The sequence below is a fragment of the Chinchilla lanigera genome, unplaced genomic scaffold, assembly GCF_000276665.1.
Source record: "Chinchilla lanigera isolate Chin_1 unplaced genomic scaffold, ChiLan1.0 scaffold00009, whole genome shotgun sequence".
In the NCBI taxonomy this organism is placed as follows: Eukaryota; Metazoa; Chordata; class Mammalia; order Rodentia; family Chinchillidae; genus Chinchilla; species Chinchilla lanigera.
In genome coordinates this window covers 8,972,959-8,994,647 of record NW_004955410.1, presented here as the reverse complement: position 1 = coordinate 8,994,647, position 21,689 = coordinate 8,972,959, and the positions used below count along the sequence as shown (strand labels likewise).

At 36.9% G+C, this 21,689-nt stretch overlaps 1 protein-coding gene across 3 annotated transcripts in view; it reads left to right on the top strand.

The window, feature by feature from the left end:
- Window positions 1-21,689, top strand: part of Orc5 (origin recognition complex, subunit 5) — a 55,173-nt gene that overhangs the window by 29,878 nt on the left and 3,606 nt on the right. For all 3 annotated transcript variants that reach the window (XM_005377237.2, XM_013510656.1, XM_013510657.1), the window contains one exon: window positions 16,390-16,502. In XM_005377237.2, coding sequence (XP_005377294.1) covers window positions 16,390-16,502 — 113 coding nt within the window. The remainder of the gene's footprint in view (window positions 1-16,389; window positions 16,503-21,689) is intronic.

Sequence of the window (21,689 nt, the reverse complement as noted above, 5' to 3'; positions counted from 1 at the left end):
CTGCTCTGCCATTGCACCACTCTGCAGAAAGGGCCTGTTTCAGGAGATTTTAAAAAACTGCTTTGGGATGCCTCATGATTGAAAAGAATAAAGTTGATCTATGATTTCACTAGCTACGCTATTGTAAGGAATACTAATATTACTCATTACCGAGGATAATAAAAAGCACAGTATATTTCACTCTACTGCCCCAGGGTAGAAGGTTGTTTCTCTTGTTCTCATTTGTAAAAGAATATGTTTTCCCCTACTCTTCTCTTGTCTTCCCTAAATCAGGTGTTAAATTTCTCCAGTGTAACCACTTTGCCTTTGTGAGTATATCAGTCCAGCAGTAGGCATTTTTACTGAACCCGAGAAAAATGGAACCATTGCTTAAGGGTGACATGTAAAACACTGCCTAAGGGATAAGAAAGTTGCATAAATTATGCTTTCCACTTTTGTATAAAATAATACATTGGTACCTTATTTTTGTAGGCAGTATTTTATAGCTACCTTTCTCAAAGCTTACTACTGCATCCAATAAATATGCCAAATGTATATCCATTACTCACTTTTTTTGGAAAATATATTCAACACTAATAAATTTTATTTGACTTAGCATATTTTTGACTGAAAAACATAAAAAATGTTTGTATGTATATATGCTTGCAAATACATGTGTAAGAGACTCGACACTCTTACTATAGTGACTGTATAAGGTTAATCTGTACATTACATAGAGCTTTATAACTATGCTTTAATGAGAAAGTTTTAATAAGAACATAAGTTAGGATTTGGAAAATCCCGTTATGGAAATGGTGTGCTACATTTAAAAATACGTTGTAAGAAGATGGTAATACACTTGGTGGTGCTTAAGGGAGTTTCCAGCAGCAGCTCTTCAGCACACAGTGAACTGGAGTTCTTTGGAGAAGCGTTGGCCCACGAGCCCGTCGTAGTCACACTACCCCTGCCCATTTGTGAACGTGCAAGCTACAGAAAAATCCTGTCCTTTTCCCTAGATGAAAACTTTCGGCTCCTGAGCCCGAGTCACCTTTCGGTTAGAACCTACTTATTCCCTTACTTTTAGGCACTCTGATGGTAGGAAATTCCAATTCTGAAAACAGAAAGTAGGGGGCTGGGGATTTAGCTCAGCGGCAAAGCACGTGCCTGGCAATTGCAAGGACGAGAGTTCAGTTCCCAGTACCGGAGAAAAAAAAAAAAAAAAAAAAAAAAAAACAAAAACAAAAACAGAAAGTAATCTTGTCTTATAGTTCAGAGTAAGAAAGGAAGCTAGAACTGTCTCATGGGCGCCCCTGGTGTCAAATATTGTGTGTGTGTTGATGGCTTTTTGAAGTTTCTATTTCTCTCCTTTATTCTGTAGTTCTTTGCCAAAATTGCTGGCTGAACCTGAATTGTACCAAAATGTTCCATAGGGATTATGCACTAATGTGATGAGCCACATCATTCCCTAAACATTCTCTCTCTCTCTCTTTTTTTTTTTTTTTGTTTGTTTTTCTTCTGTTATTGGGAATCAAACTCACGACCTTGTGCTTGCCAGGCAGGCGCTGTGCAGCTGAGCTAAATCCCCAGCCCTCCCTAAACATTCTCAATGGAGTTCTAGCCTTATATTTTAAAACATTTATCCACCCATCCTCTACTAAGAATATGACTTACCCATGTTAGGTGCTAAGAAAACAGTTTATAGTTTCCAGTTTAGCTAAAAGGAAAAGTTATCTCCTGAGCTATCCATTTAGTTGGTCAAGAAGACAGTTTGTCTTCCTTTTAAATGGGATTGTCTCTTGAACATATTCTTTTCTTTCCACCCCTACTGTTCTTGCCTTAAATCCAGGTTCCTATCTGGTATGACTATCATGAGACACTTTCTAGCTAGCTGATCTTCCACACAGACATCAGCATAAAACTTAAAAAATAAATCTACCCTATTTTTCTGCTTACAGTTTTTAAAATAAGTTGCATTGTCTACACAACCAGGCCTACATTCCCTAGCCTTTCTTATAAGGCCCTCTTAAGTCTGGCCCAGTTTCAGCCACTTGCTTGCTTCATCCTGTACACCTGCTCATCAGCTAGCTCCTCTCTGAAAGCATACCGTTTTTCCTTATTTTGCATTGTTGCGTGTACTGTATTTCACTCACTGTTGAACTCTTGTGCTTCGTGGTCCATCTGCCAAATGCTGTTTTTCAGTGAATCCACACTTAGCCACCTTTGCGATTAGTTCATCCTTCCTCTGTAATCACATAATTGTGTCAGTGCCATTTTATTGTGTGTTTATCTCCCACTGTATGAATTCACTGAGAGTGTAGACCTTGTCTTTTTATTTTTGTGTCTCATGCACAGTGCTGTAAACACAAGATCTACTTGTCAAATCAATGGCCCCCATTCTTCTCATGTGCTCTTGAGATCTTCCTGCCTGCTGAAGATTTTGGTTTTTTGTGTGCTAAAGAGTTCCTGAGTTGAAAGGCACTGCCCTTAGCTCCTCTGTGTATAAAAATGAAAACTGCTGTTTGCTTATCGCTACATATTTGGAGACTAATCTACTTTCCTTTTAAAATTGCTTCGACAGGGTGCTCTTGCCCGTCTTTGCCATGTTCTCCACTCCCCTCTTCTGTGTTGTGCATGTAAAAGTGGCAGTTGAGTGCTGATACATTATCCCACAGCAGATTAAATGTAGTGCTTGTTACGTTTTGTGGAATTCTTACACTGACATTTCACATATTAAGTTCATTTATTTAAATAATTTAATATGCTTTGGATCATAAAGCTTCTCGAGGACAAGCAGGACAGGATATTTCATAAATCAGTTGACATATGTACCAACCTATGAAAGTATAAAAATAATGAGCATGTTAAAAATTAATTACACTTGTAAATTGATTTCCTTTTGTTGGCAGAAAGAACAGTCTATTAGCCCAGGAACAGGTTCACACTGTTTCTGCACCACGCATTTCCAACTGCAGCTTGTTAGTGACTGCCTCTCAGATTAGGGGAAAAAAATTCTCACTGTGGTGCGTGAACTCCTATTGTTAAGACATAAATAATCAGCTCATCCCCTATGTGGATGAGAACAAAGAACATCATAATACACAAGAGCAAAGATTAACTAAGCAAATATTGTGCAACCCCATTTAAGATAGAAATCTAAAAATACTGTATGTATAAGGAGATTATCGTTTTTATTTTCCTTGTGACTGTCAGTTGTAGCAAGAACTAGTCAAAGGAAACGAATATATACTACGCTTTTTGAATCAAATTATTTTAAGCTAAGAAGAAGTAAAAACACTTTATGAATAACCTCGAAATGCTGCTAACATGTAAGCTAGGAAAGTACTATTTTTGAGACTTCGATGCTTCAGATCTGTGGGGATTTTGTTTAAAGACTGAAAACACAATTTTTATTTTGAGGAAAAAAATCAGTGGAAACACGACCAAAATTCTAGAGATAAAACCATTAACTTTCAGTACAGTTTTTTTTTAATGCAGAAGTTTATAACTTTGTTCTGTATTTTCCAGCATTAAATCTAAATCATGACTTTGAAAAAGAAAATCGCACTCCATACCCTACTTTTTAACTCAGTTGAATTTTATTCATTCAACTTTGAGCTTAAAAAATAGATAAGAGTAGCAGCTGTGGAAAGCAGTATGTGCTCTCCCAAAATCTGAACATTGTTTGCAAAAGAAGGTGTCTTTATAGGTTACAGAAACCCGGAAAGGGAATAATAGTTTGCCTGCAAATACTAAATTTATTTAAATAACTAAATTGACTTCTCTTGAACATGACCAGTGTTTCAGGAACACTTGTTTCATTATCTTTGTTTTTTAAAAGATGTTTAATGTTTATCCTAACTTGATATGTTTGATGATGATCTGTAATCCACATATGTGTAAGAAGCTGCCTTGAATACCATTTTCAGTGTTATCTAATAATTTCAGGTTTTAAAAACTCGTGCTTTCTCCTCCATCTTAAATTATTTATATTTTTTAAATTACAGCTTGAGGGGCTGGGGATTTAGCTCAACGCACAGCTCCTGCCTGGCAAGCGTGAGGTCGTGAGTTCAATTCCCAGTACTGGAAAAAAAACAAAAAAACAAAACAAAAATTACAGCTTGAAAACATTAAGTTGATGTGTAATATAATATGCAGTCTGACTTATGGAAAGGTTATGTCGTTAGGTTAACTTGTTCATTTTACCCAATACACCTAACAACTTCACTCACAAAATTGTTACTCTCAGGCAGTTCTCTATTGGTGGAGCAGGACATTTGCTGTGGTTCTTTGTCCTCATTGCTCATTTGCTTGTTTTTTTTTTTTTTTTTTTGGTTTTTTTCTGGTACCGGGAATTGAACTCATGACCTCATGCTTGCCAGGCAGGTGCTGTGCCGCTGAGCTAAATCCCCAGCCCCTTGCTCATTTTCTTTTGAGGTTTTTCCTTTATGTCCTGGATTGCCAATCTCTAGAATTTTCAAGTATCCTCTTTCATTCAGTGTGAAATATTTTCAGAATTGTCATTTTACTCGCTTTTCCTTCTTCTTAAAGCTGTCCTTAATCTACCCCAACAAAGTTATCTTTTCCTGTATTACTCAGCTTCTTGTTTGGGATAATACAAAGAAGTGGGTTTTGGATTCAGATAATATTCAAATTCAACACTCTTCTTATCACTCCTAGTTTGGTGATCTTGAGCAATTTATGACCTCTCTGGTGCTGCTTTATCTGCAAAAATTAGGTTATGTGCAGTATTTAATTATGGAGAAATTGTAAAGACTGAAGAAATTAAAGTGCCTATGACAATGTCTGTCATGTAGAGTCTAGACACAATAATAAATCCCAATTCCACCACTGATTTCCTGTGATCACTAATATTATTAATTAGTTCCCACCCACCCCCAGTTTTATACTTTGATAGATCCTGAGAAGAGTAAACATCTTTCTTTATTAGAGCATGTTAATACAGAAGCGCAAGGTTCATTCTGGAAAATCGGTACATGCAGATAACAATTCTTCCTCGTTTTCAGTTCCGTTGTTCCCTTCTCTCTTTCTTCATCGTCTCCCCGATCTTCTTCCCCATCTCCAGCCAAGGCTGCATTCTAATTTCCTGTCTTCTCTCATTTATTGGTTTGTTTATTTAGGTTTCTCATATAAGAAAGTTTGCAATATGTAACTTTCTAAGTCTGGCTTATTTCAGTATTATGATTGTCTCCAGTTCCATCCCTTTTCTTGCAAATGCCCTAATTTCATTCTTCTTTTTGGCTCATACTGTTCTGTTGTGTATGTATACAACATTTTCTTTACCCATTCATCTGTTAACCCGCATGGAAGCTATCTCCACAGTTTAGCTTTTGTGAATTGCACCACTATAAAATAGGGATACATGTATCACTATAGTATGCCTTTAGTTCTTTTGAGAAGGTACCCAGGTGTTGGATAGCTGGATCAAATGGTATTTCTATTTTTGGATTTTTGAGGAATCACCATGCTGATTTCAAGAGTTTACATTCCCGTTTTGGCTAAAGTTTCGCATATTGTATTGAACAGGAGTGGTAAGAAGGTACATCTATGGCTTATTTCTGATTTTAGAGAGAATACTTTCGGGTTTTTCCTCTTCAGTATGACCTTGGCCATATGTTTGTCATCATATGGCTTTTACCAGTTTGAGAGAAAATCTTTTTATATCTATTTTCTGTGTGGTTTCCTTTTTTCTTTTCCTTTTTTTTTTCAATCATGAGGGAATGTTGGATTTTGTCAAAAGCTTTTTCTGCATTTATTGAGACCATTATGTGATTTTTTAAATTCTTAATTCTATTTATATGGGGTATTCTGTTTATTAATTTATGTATCTTGAACCATCCTTGCTTTTCTGTGGTAAAAGTTGGTCATGATGTTTGATGTTTTTAATGTGCTGTTGTATTCCTTTTGCCAGAATCTTACTGAGGATTTTTGCATTTATATTCATCAAGGATTTTAGTCTAGGTTTTTTCTTTGTTCATTCTTATATGGCATCCAGATAATGCTACTTTGTAGAAAGAATTTGGAAGCACGACTTCCCTTTCTTTTATGGGAAAAGCTTCAGGTGGGTTGGTGTTTTTTTTTTTTTCTCTGAAGGTCTAGTAAAATTGAACAGTCAATCTATCGACACTTAGGCTTTTCTTAGTTGGTAGATAGTGTTTTTATTACTGCATCAGTATCATTACTTGTTACGGGGTTTTATCGGTGTTCTTGGTTCAATTTTGGTAGATCAAATGTGTCTAGGAATTTGTTCCTTCTAACTTTTCCAACTTACTGGAATATAAGTTTCTAAAATAGTTTCTAATAATCCTCTGGATTTCAGTGGTGTCTGTTGTATTTAGGCTCTATTTCATTAAATTCTACTCTGGTCTTTATTCTTTCCTTGTACTGGTTTTGGTTTTGTTTTTTCTAGGACCTTGAGATTTAGTATTCTCAGTTTTTCTAATGCAGGCACTTCTAGCCATAAACTTCTCTCCTAGAACTTCTTTCATAATGTCCCACAGATTCTGATATATTGAGTTTCCATAATTGCTAGATTCTGAGTATTTTTTAATTTCTCCTGATTTCTGCAATGACCCACTTATCATTGAAGTGTATACTATTCAATCTTTGTGTGTTTTTGAAGTTTCTGGTTTGTTAACTTGTTTTTGTTTTGTTTTGTTTTGTTTTTTTTGGCTGTTGATTCTTGTTTCATCCCAGTGTAATCTGATAGTATCCATGAGATTATGTCAGGTTTTTAATATTTTTTGAGACTTACTTTATGGCCTAAAATACAGTTTGTTTTAGAGAAAGTTCTGCGAGCTGTTGAAAACAATATGCAGTCTACTGTTGTTGGATGGACCACTTTGTACATCTGTTAAATCCATTTGATCGATAAGGTAGTTTAACTCTGATGTTCTTTGTCTGGTTGACCTACGTATTTGTGAGAGTGGGATATTTCAGTCCCTCAATAGATTTTACTGGTATCTCTCAGTCCTTTCATGTCAAGTAGTGTTGGTTTTATGAAATGGGGTGTGCCAGCATTCAGTACGTATTTATTTACAATTGTCATGTCTTCTTGGTGAATTATTCTCTTTACCGGTGTGTAGAGGCCTTTTTGTCTTTCCTGGCCAGTTTTAATTTGCAGTCTTCTTTGTTGTGTAGAAGTATGGCCACTCCTGCTTGCTTTCGGGTTCTAGCTGCTTGGAGTGTCATTTTCCATCCTGTCACTTTCAGTCTGAGTATGTCTTTGCCGATGATGTATATTTCTGTCAGGCAACATATAGGTAAGTGGTTTTTTTTATCCAGTCTGCCAGTCTGTCTTTTAATTAGAGAATTAAGGACATTCACATTAAATGGTCTTATTGAAAAGTATATGCTAATTCCTGTCACTTTGTTGTTTTCAAGTGTTTGCTCCATTTGTGATTGTCATTTCTTTGCCTGTCCCCTCAGTTCTTGTGGTTGTGGTTGTGGTTGTGGTTGTCTTCTTTGTTTAGGATTCCCCGAAGTCAGTGGTGGCAAGCCCGTGACGTGTGTTACTTGTTTTTCTTTAAGGCAAAAGATGTTAATGTAGGAATCGTTTTTTCCTAAACCGGAATCCCAGCACTCAGGTTTAATTGCAGTGTGGCACTCATCGATAGGTAGCGTATTTTGGATTGCAGTTTGGGCGCTCATCTCTCAAAGCTTCGCCACTGCTGCCCTGCGTATTTTCTGCAGTGCTGGCTTTGTCAATGTGAGTTTCTTCCTTTTTTACTTGTTGGGAAAGGACTTTACATCTCCTTCAGTTTTGAGGGATAGCCTTACAGGATATAGTAATATGATTGGCAGTTATCTTCTTTCAGGGCTTGGAATACATCACCCCAAGTCTCCCTTGCCTTTAAGGTCTCTGTGGAGAAATCCACTGTTACCCTGATGGGTTTGCCTGTACCAGTGATTCAGTGTTTCTCTTCAGCCACTTTCAGGATTCTTTCTTTGTTCTGAATTTTTGGCATTTTGACTGTGATGAGTTGTGGAAAAGTTATTTTCTGGTCATGTGTATTTGAGATCTATGTGCCTCCGTTACTTGAGCATCCATCTCATCACTCAGATTTGAGAACTGTCCTGTGATAATCTCAGTGCATAGATTCTCTGTGCCATTCACCTATTCTACCTCATCCTCTTCCAAGCCAGTGATTGTTAATATTTTTCCTTTGGCGTTAACTAAGATCTACTGAAGTCACCTGGTCACTGCTTATTCTTTTTGTTGTCTGAACATTGTAGTGCATCCACCTTGCTTTCATGCTCTGATATTCTTCTGATTCATGTTTCCTCCTGTGGAGACTTTTCTGTTGGGTTTTAAATTTGACTTAGAGTTTTCATTTCCAGGATTTCTGCCTGGTTCTTTTGCAGAAGCTGTCTCTTTACTGACATTGTCTGTCATGTTCTACGCTCGCTGTCTTCCTTACCTCATTCAGCTCTTATTTGTCTCTTCTTTGATCTCATCAATCATTTTAACTGTTAGGATTTTATTTCATCCACTTCAGTGTCTATGGAATCAGCTTTTGGGGAGTTAGAAATTTTTGGAGGCAAATTATTGCCTTGGTTTTTCATGATAATGTGTTTTTTGTGTTGAGGTCAGATTGGCTGGGATGGTTATCTCTACCACTTCTGGCTTTCTCTTTGTGATATTGTGCCCTGGGTTATGGGTATGTCTGTGTGTGAGTACCAGATCAGGCTGCTCCGGGTCCAGTGTTCAGTCCCTAGCACTGCTTTGAGACGAGAAGAGTAATTACCAGTAATATCAACAATTAAAAGGCAAACTATATTATCATATAAGCAAGAACTTGTTTAAAAAAATTTGTTATTTCACTAACCGAGGAAAAGACAGAAAATATACCAGAGGTTAGGAAAAATTACATGTTAATGATATTCCGTTTAATGCTAATGATATATAAAAGGGAGATTTTTAATTGAACACATGCAGCTCAGTGGCAGAGTGTATGCTTAGCATGTACAAGGCCATACAGACCAGTTCCATCGTCACAGGCATCCTTCCTATGGCCCATTTATACTTGTACTCTTTACTTCCCTTCCCCTTCACAATTGCTAGCAGTTACCAATCTCTAGCTGTATAATTTTGTCACTTTAAGCAGAATCATATAGTATGCAGCATTTGATAGTGGATGTTTTTTGCTTTGACATAATTAATTCCTCTGTGGTCCAGTCCGATTTTTGCATGTAACAATAGCCTGTTTTTTCATTACTGAGTAATATTCCATGGGGTAGATACACCAGGGTTTGCTTAAACATTCATATTCATTGAAGGACATCTGAATTCTTTCCAATTTTTTTTCTTTTTGGTGATTACAAATAAAGCTACTATAAATATTCATGTACTGTTTTTTGAGTGAACCTACAATTCTCTGGGATAAATGTCTCAAGAGTAAAATTTTGGGGTAACATAGTATTTAATGGTTAGTTTCATAAGTGAAATCAGTGGTTTGCCACTGTGGGTAAAGTGTAGAAAGTACTTGGGTTTAGATCCTTTTTCTCTTTTCAAGTATGCTTATCTTGAGTATTAGATTGTGTTATAACTTAATCAAATACTAGAAACTCATAAGGAGATATTTTATTATTTTATTGCATTTATTTATATAATTTATAAATACATGTATTTTATGTATATATTGTATATATAGTGTGTGTGCTCTTCTTTTTTCCTTTTTGATTTTCAGGATTCCTTTTTTTATCATTGTTTGTTTGTTTGTTTGAAGAACTTCCTTTAGCCATTCTTTCAAGTTAGGTCTGCTGGGGACCTAGCTGTAAGATTTGCCTTACTTAAGAATGTCTTCATTTTTACTTCAGTTTTGAGTGATAGTTTGCCAGCTCTTTTTGGCAGTGTGCTCCTCAGTCCGGAGAGGAATGAGCCTACCTGGGCAGCCTTCCGGCATTGCTAGGCCCCGGATGGAGGCCCTGTGCGGGGCTCCCTTTCTGCTGGTGGCTGTGGAGTTGGAGGACTCCCTGCCTCGAGGTTGCTCCTCCAGACCTGCGGTTCCTTAGCGGCCCCCATCCTACCTCTACCTTTCTGCTTTCTTTTTGTTGCCTCTTATGTTATTTCTGGGGTTTGTAGTTGTGCTTAGCAGGGAAGAACAATAAACATGAACCTGTGCCATCCTGTCTAGACGGGAAGTTCTCCTGTATTCATCTTTTTTTTCTTCTAATCCTCTATGTGGGCTCTTTGTTAGTAATGATTATCAGATACATTCCAGGGTAATTCAAAGCTCACTTGAATAAGAAGCCTTCTATAAATTATACAGTGCTAAAAAGATTAAATAATATTTGACATAGTATATTTTACTATTATTATTTAGAGAGCTTTTCCCTGACAAAGATTAAATCCTTCTAAGACATTAATTTATTGGCTAACAAGTATTCTAACTTATTCTTTGCCAAAATTAGAAACTATAAATCATTTCCTGTACTTGAGAACCTAACAATAGGAATGATTCTTCTGTGTGTTTTCTTGGAGTGACAGATCTGTCACTGACCCCTCAGCACATGGATGACAAAGACTAGTTCCACCTCTGCGTTTGTGCATGCTGATCTGTACACGCTAAACTGAGATGGAGCACTTTCCCTGTCCAGAGACCTCTGTCGCATCCATGCTGACCATCTTCTCAAACTGCTTGGGTCAGTCTGGCCTAGAGATGTGGGTTTATCATACTGTAAAGTTGAGCAAGGAAGTAAATAAATATTTTCTATAATCCTGTTCATCTTTGAATCCATGGTATGTAAAATAAGCTCTCATGAATTTCAAGGATATGCAATTAGAAATAAAACAAAAATAGATAACTTAAAGATTGAGTAATGAAGAGAAAGGTGGGTATTCTTGGATTTAAGCATATATAGAAATAATTTTCCAAAGGTTTCATATGTATTTTTTCAAATATTTTCATTTAGTGTTATAAATGCGTATGTGGGAGATCAGAGAGTTGACCATATATCTCTGTACTTATTCTAGTTTTGCTCTAGCAATATTTTAATAATCTGGAGAAGTCCTTTTAGGTCGGTAGTTCATTTGTATACTACTTTATATAATATTCTCCTCAACTATGTATTTGTACTGAGTTTCTTTGTATTGTAATTTTCATACAATCCGGTCAAGGAATGAGAGATTTTTTAATATGAAATCATATCTTAATTTCATTACTTCCTGTAGATTTAGGTTTGGATTTTTTTTTTTGTGTGTATTTTTCCTATATCCTACCTCCCCCCAAAATTGGACAGTCATTTTATTAATATTTTAAAAGTAATTTTGGACTGGTGCATCTTGATATGTGTCTTTTGCACAGTGTACATGATTACTTTATTAAGGGATTTCTGGTAGAACTGAAAGTGACTTTAGGAAACTATTTGTTCCAATGTTTACCTTTGGATACTTGTGAAACTAATAAATTAAGACAGCCTGAAAATTTGTTTGAAATTCAAATTTAACTAGTTAAGAGAGATTTTGTATTTCTCTATGAAAGTTATAGAAGAATAATTTACTGTACAATTTAAAGTATATATATATGTATTAGAATACAGAAAAGTAGAAGTTTTAAGGAAATGCCAGTGGTAAAGTAAAAGGTAATTAATTTTTCTTCTATTTTAAAAAAACAAGTACCAAGGAGATTTACCTTTAATAATAATAGTTAGTGTATGATTTTCCAGAGACTATTGTAACCTGTTTTTCCAAGTTAATCCTTTATGGAAAAATAGAAAGGGTTGAATTTAATATAGTTTGCTGTAGAAGATTATCTTAACCCTTTTCTGTAAATCTTCTGGTTCATTAAGACCTATGCTCTCCATGGAATTCTACCTGTCTCTAAACTGGGAATAATATAAAGTGTGCCTTATCTTGGCCTTCAGCAGCACTTCCTTTCCAAAGAGCCCTTTATCCCATGGCTGCCCATCCTGTTCTATGTCTCCTCCTTAATAAAGGTCCCAAGGTTCTGCATTTTATCATTATTCAGTAACCCTTTCTGTGAATCTTTTTTAAGTGTGTGTGTGTGTTTTAACTGGTGGCAACATCCCTTCATTTTTCTTTTTAGTTAGTACATTTGTTCCTTAGTATCTGCAGGGCATTGATTCCAGGAGCCCTGTGGGTACCACAGTGAACTGATGCCCGGACTCATACAATTGTGTGATGTTTGCGTATAACTTGTGCATATCTTCCTGTGTACTCTGAGTCATCGCTAGATCACCTGTAATACCTAACATAGCAAATGTGTCTAGACAATTGTTACACTACATTGTGAAGGGATGATGACAAGAAGAATGTCTACACGTGTTCAATAAAGATGCAGAAATGTTGTTGATAAGTGGTTGGATGAGACTGTGGATATAAAACCCTTACAGACGTCAACTGCATTTGCTTGAAAGTCCTTTCGACTTTTTCATACGCTTCTTCTAAACAGTTGGATTTTTTTTCAGTCAATCTTTGATTTTTATTTGAGGTACTTAGTTCTCCTTTAACTACTAATGGAAATTTGTTTATGACTATTACCTATTTAAACTACCTGATGTAAAAAGTAAATAAACTACCTGATTTTTTTTCTCACATTCCGTAGGTTGCCTTGTCATTTTACTGGTTGTCCCCTGGGCAGAAGTTGTTGAGTTTGATGGACTCATCCTTGTTTATTTTTGCTTTTGTTGCTTGTCCTTTGGGAATTTTACCTGAAAAATCATTTTCAGGAGTAGCGTCAAATAGTATTTCCCCTATCTTTTCTTCGATGAGTTTAATGGCTTCGTGTCTTACATCTAAGTCTTTAATCTGTTTCTGTGGCCCTGGGGATTGAACCAAGGCCTCTGCCCTGAGCTGCATCCTTAGCTCTTTTGAAATACTACTTACTTACTTACTTAATTAGTTAATTTTAAGATAGGTTCTCACTAAGTTGCTAAACGCTCAGGCTGGGCTCAGACTTCCATTCCTTCTGCCTCCAGCCTCTCTAGTTCTGGGATTGCAGGCATGTATGACCATACCTGGATCTTTAATCTTTTTCTTGTTAATACTTCTAAGTATGGTATAAAATAAGGGTCCATTTTCATGTTTTGTATATGGAAATCCAGTTTCCCAATATCATTTACTAATGAGACTCGTTCGTGGTGTATTCTTGGCATCTTTGTATATGGGTGGGTTTATTTCTGGACTGTTTGTTTTGTTCCATTGATCTATGTGAGTTTTTATGCCAGTGCCATACTATTTTGATTACTATTGCTTTGTAATGCAATGTAGTTGTGGTACCTCATCTTTGTTTTTTCTCAAGATTGTTTTAGTTGTTGGGAAGAGTTTTGTGATTTGATATGAATTGTAGGATTTTTTTTCTATTTCTGTGAAAATATAATAGAATTTTGCTAGGAAATTGCACTGAATGCATTGATCATTTTGGTAGTATTAACATTGTAACAATATGATCTGTTCCATCCATGAACACATATGTTTTCATTATTTGTGTCTTCTTGAATTTCTTTGTCTTGTAGTTTTCAGAGTATAACCTCCTTGCTTAAATTCATTCCAAAGTATCTTTGATATTAAAATGAGATTGCTTTCTTAATTTCTCTTTTGGATAGTTCATGGAAAATGTATAAATAGGCAGCAGTTTTTGTTTGCTGATTTTTATATCCTATAACTGTACTAAAGTCATTTATAAATTCTAAAAGTATTTCAACTTTTATTTTTAGTACGTGTATGTAGTGCATGGTTACATTCATTGTGGAGAGTTGGTACATGTACATGACACATCTGAATTCTACCCCTCTCTCTAATATTTAAAACATCTCTGCATGGCTGATATATCCTTATTTTCATTTTTTGATTTTAAAAATTGAAACTCAAATTGACTTTTTTGAGGTTGCTTGTAAGTGACAGAAGACAGATCTTCACTTTGTGTGTTTTTTCTCTTAAACCGTGTTCTTTTTCTGGAATCAGAAGTTCTGTGTCCACCCCTACAGTGGGCACTGGTGGCCTCCACCACTGGCTTCCCTGTCTTCACTGTCACGGTGCTCTCTGGGTCGTGTGCATCCTTCCCACCCAAAGAACCCCTCTGTATCAACAAGTTTCAAAAGATAGCTAGTATTCAGTCCATGTTCTGTGATCCCCTGAAACAAAACAAGAAACTAGCTAAACTGAACAAGTAGGAAATTTAAAAAATAAAAATAAAAATGGAAATTAGAATTTAAATGGAGTATATGACCACTTCCAAAGTAGCAAAGTGAAACTATGGAATGAAAACATATAATGCAGTACAACAAAAGCCAACAAAAAATGAGGACACAGAAAGGTTGACATAAAAGTAGAAATAAAATTTTATAAAATCATTAGATACAATAAAAGCAAATGGAGTACATGGTTCAACTAAAAGATAAAATTGTCAGATGGCTATACAAACTAAATACCACTACACGTTGTTTATATGAGAACTGTCTAAAGTTAAGAAAATATAAACTGCCAGGCACAGTGGTGCATGCTTTAATCCTAGCTGCTAGAAAGGCAGAGGCTTGAGGGTTACAAGTTCCAGACCAGCCTAGACAATTTAGCATGCCTTGTCTCAAAATAAAAAATAAGGGCTGGGGATATAGCCCAGTGATAGAGCAACTGGTTTCAAAAACAGCGGGTAGACAGAGGAAGAAAGGAAGGAAGGAAGGAAGGAAAGAAGGAAGGAAAGAGAGAATAAAACTTGATAGTAAAGTCAAAGAATGCCAACATAGCTGTATTAATAGAAAAAATACACCAAGGCAAAGACATTACTGGAAAAGAAAAGGATCATTATATCATAATGAAAAAGTTTCATTTGTTAGCAAAGCCTAGTAATTTAAAATCTTTATACATTTAATGACAGCTTCAAAAATACAAAGCAAAAACTAACAGACTTCCAAAAAGACAGACCTCTTAATGGGAGATTTTAATACTTCTTTCAGTTTTGATAGATCAAATAGATTTTTTAAATGGTATATTTAAAGATTTGAGTAAAGCAAATAACAAGCTTAATGTAATAGACACATATGGAACAGAGCAAGCAACAGCTGCCAATATACATACTCTTTTCAACACACAGCGCTTATGAAAAGTGTTTTGAGACATAACCTAATTGATGATATTGAATTAAAAATTAAAGTCAGCATTTTGAATGCCAAGCTTTGTGTTTTGATGTATTGCTACAAATTATTTTTATAATTGAAATGCTTCATATTTCCTAAATATTGTATTTTCTCTATAAAATACTGTGATGTCTACCATGCATTCACCGTTTAATTTGTTAATAACTTAACAAAGACAGCTGACTGAACACTGACAGTTTTCCCTTTGAAGTCATAAGGGACAGTGTAGTGGAGTCCTTGAAAACGTAGTAGTAGGGTGAGGATGGATCGTAAGCTTCAGTTCCTGCGGTACCACCTACCACTGTGGCATTCAGGGAAAGTTACTTAACGTCTTCAAGACACATCTGTAAAATGATTGTAATAACGTTCACCTGATAGGAACATGAATAATAAATGAGAAAATGTGTATAGAATACTTAAAACCAAGCACATCACTACTGCTATTATTTTTATTCTTTCTAGAATATTCACTTACGTCTGCAGAGTATTAGTCCCAAAATTAAGTGAGCATTTTAATTCCTAGGGTATGATTAGATATTACATCAACCGTCCAATTTTTTCTTCTTGCTGTTGCTGGCTCTTTTTCCTGCTGGCCTACAGGAGAGAAACAAATAAATTGGGAGAAGACAGTAGACTGATCAAAGAGTTAAGCTCTTGGATTAGCTTTCTTAGATTTCAGAGCGCTTAATACTTTGGTTGGGCATGTGAATGTGAAGTTATTTTTTTACTTTAGTTGACCTATTGAAATACACTTTTGCTTTTGCCATTATTAATCATTCTAGTGTTTTCCTGACTACCTGATCAGTGATACATTTTAAAGCAAGACTAAGCCCAGGTTGGAAGGATACATGTATCTCTCATCTAACGAGCTACTAAATTCTAAGAAATGCCAGTCTTGAAATTTTAATTGTTTTTTCAAGGTAGTATAGGTTTGATAATCTCAGATGTTTAGACAGAAATTCTAGAAAATGCGTATGTAGAGAAAGAATATGTTTTATTTGTATTTTTCAAAGGTTTAGCACTCATGTGTCAGTCGTTAATGAAATAAAGTATCTCTAGGATTGTTAAGGGCCACTGGTTTGACTCAACCATTAAAACTATGATTCTCCTAGTCGTTACATGAGGGTTTCAGACATGTACAATTATGCAGACAAATTTCAAAGTAGTCACCTTCTTCCCAGATATTTTTCATGGATTTCATTATGTCTTTATCAGCAGTACTACGGTACTATAAAATGTTTCAGCAGAAGGACATCATGTAATCTCATTAAAGCAGGTTTCCTGCAAATATTTCTTTAGATTACCTCTCTAGTGACCCTTCAGCTGTTAACCCTGGTTGGCCATGATGATCAGCTTGATGGACCAAAATACAAGTGCACAGTTTCATTAGACTTCATCAGAGCTATTGCAAGGTAAGAGGAGAATGACTATTGCTGTAAAATGTCTTGAGTTATATAAATGATATGTTAAGTATAAAAATTAATGTTCTTTCTAATATAATGTCACTAGTCATTTGAACAAGAAAAAGTTATTTCAGTGACAGGAATAAGCTCCTCTGTAGAATGTCCTGTCATCAAATTTACCAGTGATAGAACACAAGGAACGGTGCCTAAGATGTTAGATGGCACCATCAAGACTGTTAAGAAACTGGAGTGATGGTCAGTGGCAAGGTGGGATTTAACAGATTATTGGCAGTAAAAGAAAAGTATGGACTGAAATACGACGGAGGGACCTAACTTAGGTCCTAAGTGTTTTAGCTGACGGCAGAGCTTTAAAAGCCCAGACTTCGATAGCATCTTGCTCAGGGGATGTCTTAGTTGTGTGTTGCTTCAGTAAATCAAATCTGGTGTGCTGTGTCATGTTTAGAGTTTTAAGAGGGACACTGGCAGGTGAGTGCATGTGGAAGGGACAGGAAGAGGTGAGGGTAGAACTGAGCAACCAAGTTACCTCCTTGACTGAAGGGTGAAGTATGATAGAAAGTCTTAGGCAGGACGTGTTAACTCTCTCATGTATTTCTGATACTATTGTGTGCAAAGTGGATGATCTTAGCATGTCAGAATGAGAGCTGCCTAAAAATGGAATGACTTTCCTCACAGAGTGATTACTGTTTCAGAAAGTGCTCAAGCCGTTTGTGAGTAAGACTTCCTGTTCTGGTCGCAGCTGGCCAGTCGTAGTAACGTGTACAGTGCTAAGTGGAACACAGCAGTTCACAGAACAGCATTTCCAAACTTTCTGGATTGATAACTTCTGTTTTACCATCCTTTTAAAATTAATCGTGAAAATACTTGCATGTATTTCCACATTCAAACTGTGTAGGCATAGGACATTATTCAGCCCCCGAACAATGGATTTGCAGATCTCTTACATGAATTTCACAACTTCTTGAAGTTCTGAAGTCCACAGGTTGATGGTCTCTGCCCTGAAGTCTCCTCTGAATTAAAAGTTCTGTGATACTATGATGTAGGTATTGGGCAGATCTGTTTGCCAGCTAGACCATAAAACATGAAATATCATTTTAATATTTCGCTATGAAAAAGCCAGCCAAGTTTTTACATAGAGAAAATGTCCAGAAACTTTTTGGATGTATTCAATATGATCTTAAAGCAACAACTTCCTTTGTTTCGAACACTGACATTAATGTCTCTATTACCTAAGAGTCTCTATCGAAGGAATAACTCCGGAGCGAAGCCTACTTATTTCAAGGATTTTATTACTCTGAATGAATAGAATTGTGCCCCAGCATAATTGTGGGCAGGAGTTTGTGGGTCCCTAGTACAGTGACTATTCCTGAACCACGCCTGATTTGGTGTTACTTAATCCTTACATCACAGTGCTGTTAACAGAAGCATGCATTTCTGTTTACACTTCAAGAGGGAGCAGGAATTGTAGACCTGCACTTCTGCCCTGTAACTCTGTAGCTTTCTTACTTTGTTTTCTTTGCTCCTCCCTCCTTTCAGAAAAAGGACAACCAGTAAGCACCTCCTCACATATGCCCTCTTCTACTGTCACATCTCTGTAAAGTTGTGTCCTTTTCAGCTGACTTAGCCTCCTGCTGTTTCCCTCCCTTACTTCCCCGTGTTTTTATAGTTTCTGAATTTTCATACTTATTATCCAAACTAAAACCTGATTCTTTTGTGGGCTTATGTCTCATAGTAGCTATTTATTTCCTCAAATCCCAATCTTTTAAAGTTGGAGGTCATTCCTTTCTCCTGTTGCCACTTCCAGACTCTTACTGCCTCCAGCGTTTGCAGCTCTAGCAAACTGTTTCTATTCCATGGTCTCCTCATGACTGGTTCCGTTCTACCAGTCTCCCAACCACCTCAGCTCGCACCCTGAGGAATAAAGCACATGGTTAAAAGGCGTCTTTTCTGCCTTCTAGATTCTTGACTATATTCAAATCACAAATCTCAACACCTGCGTTCACTGTTGAGCCTTCTCTCTGTTTTATAGAACAAAATTGAAACCAGCAGTTGAGAATTTCTTCAAGTATCAGTGTTGGTGGCCATCTTCTCTCTTCCCTTTTCACTGTGGGCTTTTTCCTACCTAAGGTAGAAATTTGATATCCTCCTTTCCCCCCATAACCTCTGTGCATCTCAGACTATTTGTCCTTTCAAGTTGCACCAGGCACTGCTGATCACTTTCTGAAAGCTGTCTTCTCTAAGGGCCTGTGATTCTGTAGTCTTCTGTTTTTCCTCTTTACTCTTTGGCTGTTTTTGCTGGAGTTTATTTGCCGGCTTATCTTCTCCATGTGACCTCTTTATAGAACTGTCCCTTGAGGTGTGGTCCTATGCTCTTTTTTCATACAAGACTTTTTCCCCCAGGCAACTTTAGTTACATCTTTGAGTTCAGGACCTGTCAGTGTATTAAGAACTCCTTTATTGTTAAATGCCAAACCTTTGCAATAGTGTTTTTGACCTTTAATTAATATTTCCTAACTATAAGAATACATCTCCAAACGTGAACTTAGAAATAGCTTCTGCTTCTACTCACCACTTTCCTGAATAAAGGAAAGATCCCGTTTCAGTCCAGTGTTTCCTGTTTCAATGACAAGCACTGCTGTCTGTCATGTTACACAGACGTGCAACTTGGGAGTCATCCTGACATTCCTGTCTTCCACTGTCCCGTCCTTAACCCTGTTGAATCAGCCAGATTCTCCTGTATATCACACATCCATTGACTGTTATTGCTTTGTACTGTTGCCAGTCTAAGCCACTGTCCTCTCTTTTCTAGTAGCCTTCTAATTGATCTTCTGTCAGCTCTTATCTCCTTACAGTTTATTGTCCACACTGTAGCTGGAGTGATCTTAAAAAAATTTAATGTAATTCTCCCTTTTCAAAATCCTCTTTAAAATAGCCCATACAGCCCAAATGAAGTGGTCCTTGCCCTTGTGCACAGCTATGACTGATGCATGCCTCCTCCTTTCAGTATTTATACTTCCACCATTCTGCCTTTTTCAGCTTTTTGTATTCACCATTCTGCTTCTCATCGCTGCATATGCAGCGTTTCCAAACGTCTCCTCTCTTTAGCTAGCTAGCTGCTGTATAATATGTAGATTTCAGTTAAATGTCTGTTCCTCAAAAAAGCTTTCTCAAACATAGAATCACACAGAGCTGTCACCTCCTCTTCCACACATACAATTAGGAAGGTCCCATTTTGTTTTTTATGACATTTATCAGTTTAATTGAATAACTAATTGAACAACTAGCGTTCATCTTTCTCTCTGGAATATACTGTTAAGTCCATGAAATTCAAAGCACAGAGTGTTTCTATCTGTCGCTTCCTTATTGTCAAGTCTAGCGCAGAGCTTTAAAGTCGGTACTGCATGAGCTGAATATCTTGCCTGTGGTTCCTTGGCTATAAAAGAAAAGTATGTTTCCTATAACAGTCAAAACTTCAGATGAAAGGGAACCTTGCAGTCTTGTTTGAGAGTAGCAAGAAGAAGGGAGCTAAGGAGAGAGTCTCATTCCAGAGCAGAGTTCGATGGAGGAAGGAAGTCCCTAGGGTAGTTATCCAGGAAGAGAGAGGTAGGCCTGCTTTGATTAGATCACCGAACACAACCTAAATGTCCAAAATAAGAGAGTCAATAATTCAGTGGACAGTCTTCTGAAAAAAAAAAAAAAAAAAAACAAAACAATGCAGTTGTTGAAGTCCAAATTTTGAAGGATAAAAGCACAGGAAAATTGTCACATGATCTTAAGTGGATAAACCAGGTATGTATAAAATTGCATGTACAAGAAAAGTAGGAAAATCTAGGGAAGAGAGTCATAGTCAAAAGTTAATGCTGCCAGAAAGCAAGCAAAGTCCTTTGATGTAATGATGAAGCAGGAATTTGTAACTTGCGCAGGAGCACTCTGGTAGGATGGGGTCAAAGTCAGACTACAGTGCACTAAGTAGTATTTATGAAAAAGTAGATGCAGAAAGTACAGATGTTTTTCATTCATTTAACATTTCTTGTGTTACCCAATATTTACAAAATACTGTGCTAGGCTTTGAGAAGATAAAGCAACAAGTATAAGACAGCTGTATGCTATCCTCATGGGCCTGTATTCTAGGATTTCATACATATATATTTAAGATTTGAGCATATTTAGATGCTGACAGGAAGAAGCATAGAGAGGGCAGTAATGTTGCAAAACAGAAACAACTTAACTTAAAGCACCTTTGAAATGTGATCTAAGCAGGGGATTTAGAACAAGAGTCAAAGAGCCCTGGATGGGATAGGGAATCATTTTACATTATAACAAGAGGAAAAGACATTCACATGGAGCCAAGTTTAAAGGTTTAGTAACAAAAAGTGGGGACATTCTGGTGTGAATGCTTCTATTTTCCATGTGAAGGAGGAGGTGAAATTGTGACTAAAGGTGGAAGTAGTTGTAAAAATGGGGACTTTTTGAAGTAGCCGCTGTGGAGGATGGAAGCGAATGCTGAGGAGGAAAGCAACTTGCTGGGAGGGTTGAAGTTTTTGACCTTGAATTTGCAGTGACAGCAATCTGTGAGACTTGTGATCTTTTCCAACAGCATTCCATATGCTAGCTACTAGGACAGCAAAGAATTGTAATTGAAATTGCATAGTATTGGGGTTTTGCCAGGTGAGGTCAGTGGGTGCTAGGAAGTGAGCACTTGACGTGATGAACCACGGAGTCTGAGCTGGCCAGGAAGTGGAGCCAGTCAGGGGCTAATACATAGTTCGGTGTCTGGCACGTGGACATTCAGTAGCTACCTCAGGTGGAGAAGAAATAAAGGGCTTTGTGGACGGATTGTCCCAAGGTGTTCCACATAGTTTAAATGGAAAAATTGGGGATCAGAGAGTAGAATTTATATTTTTAGAGTTGGAGCGTTTCTAAGTGTAGTCATAGAGCAGAGAAGGTCACTGGAGATGAGAGGGCCCGGCATGCGGTGATGTTGCTCTCTGATGTAGGCCTTAGGAGGGAAAGGAAAACTGAAGTGGATGCTGAGTGACTCAGTGACTAGGAGACGGGGACAAGAGGTAGAATCGAACGGTGTGGGGGCTGGGGATTTAGCTCAGTGGCAAAAGCGCCTGCCTGGCAAGCGCAAGGTCGTGAGTTCGGTTCCTGGTACCGGAGAAAAACCAAAAAAAA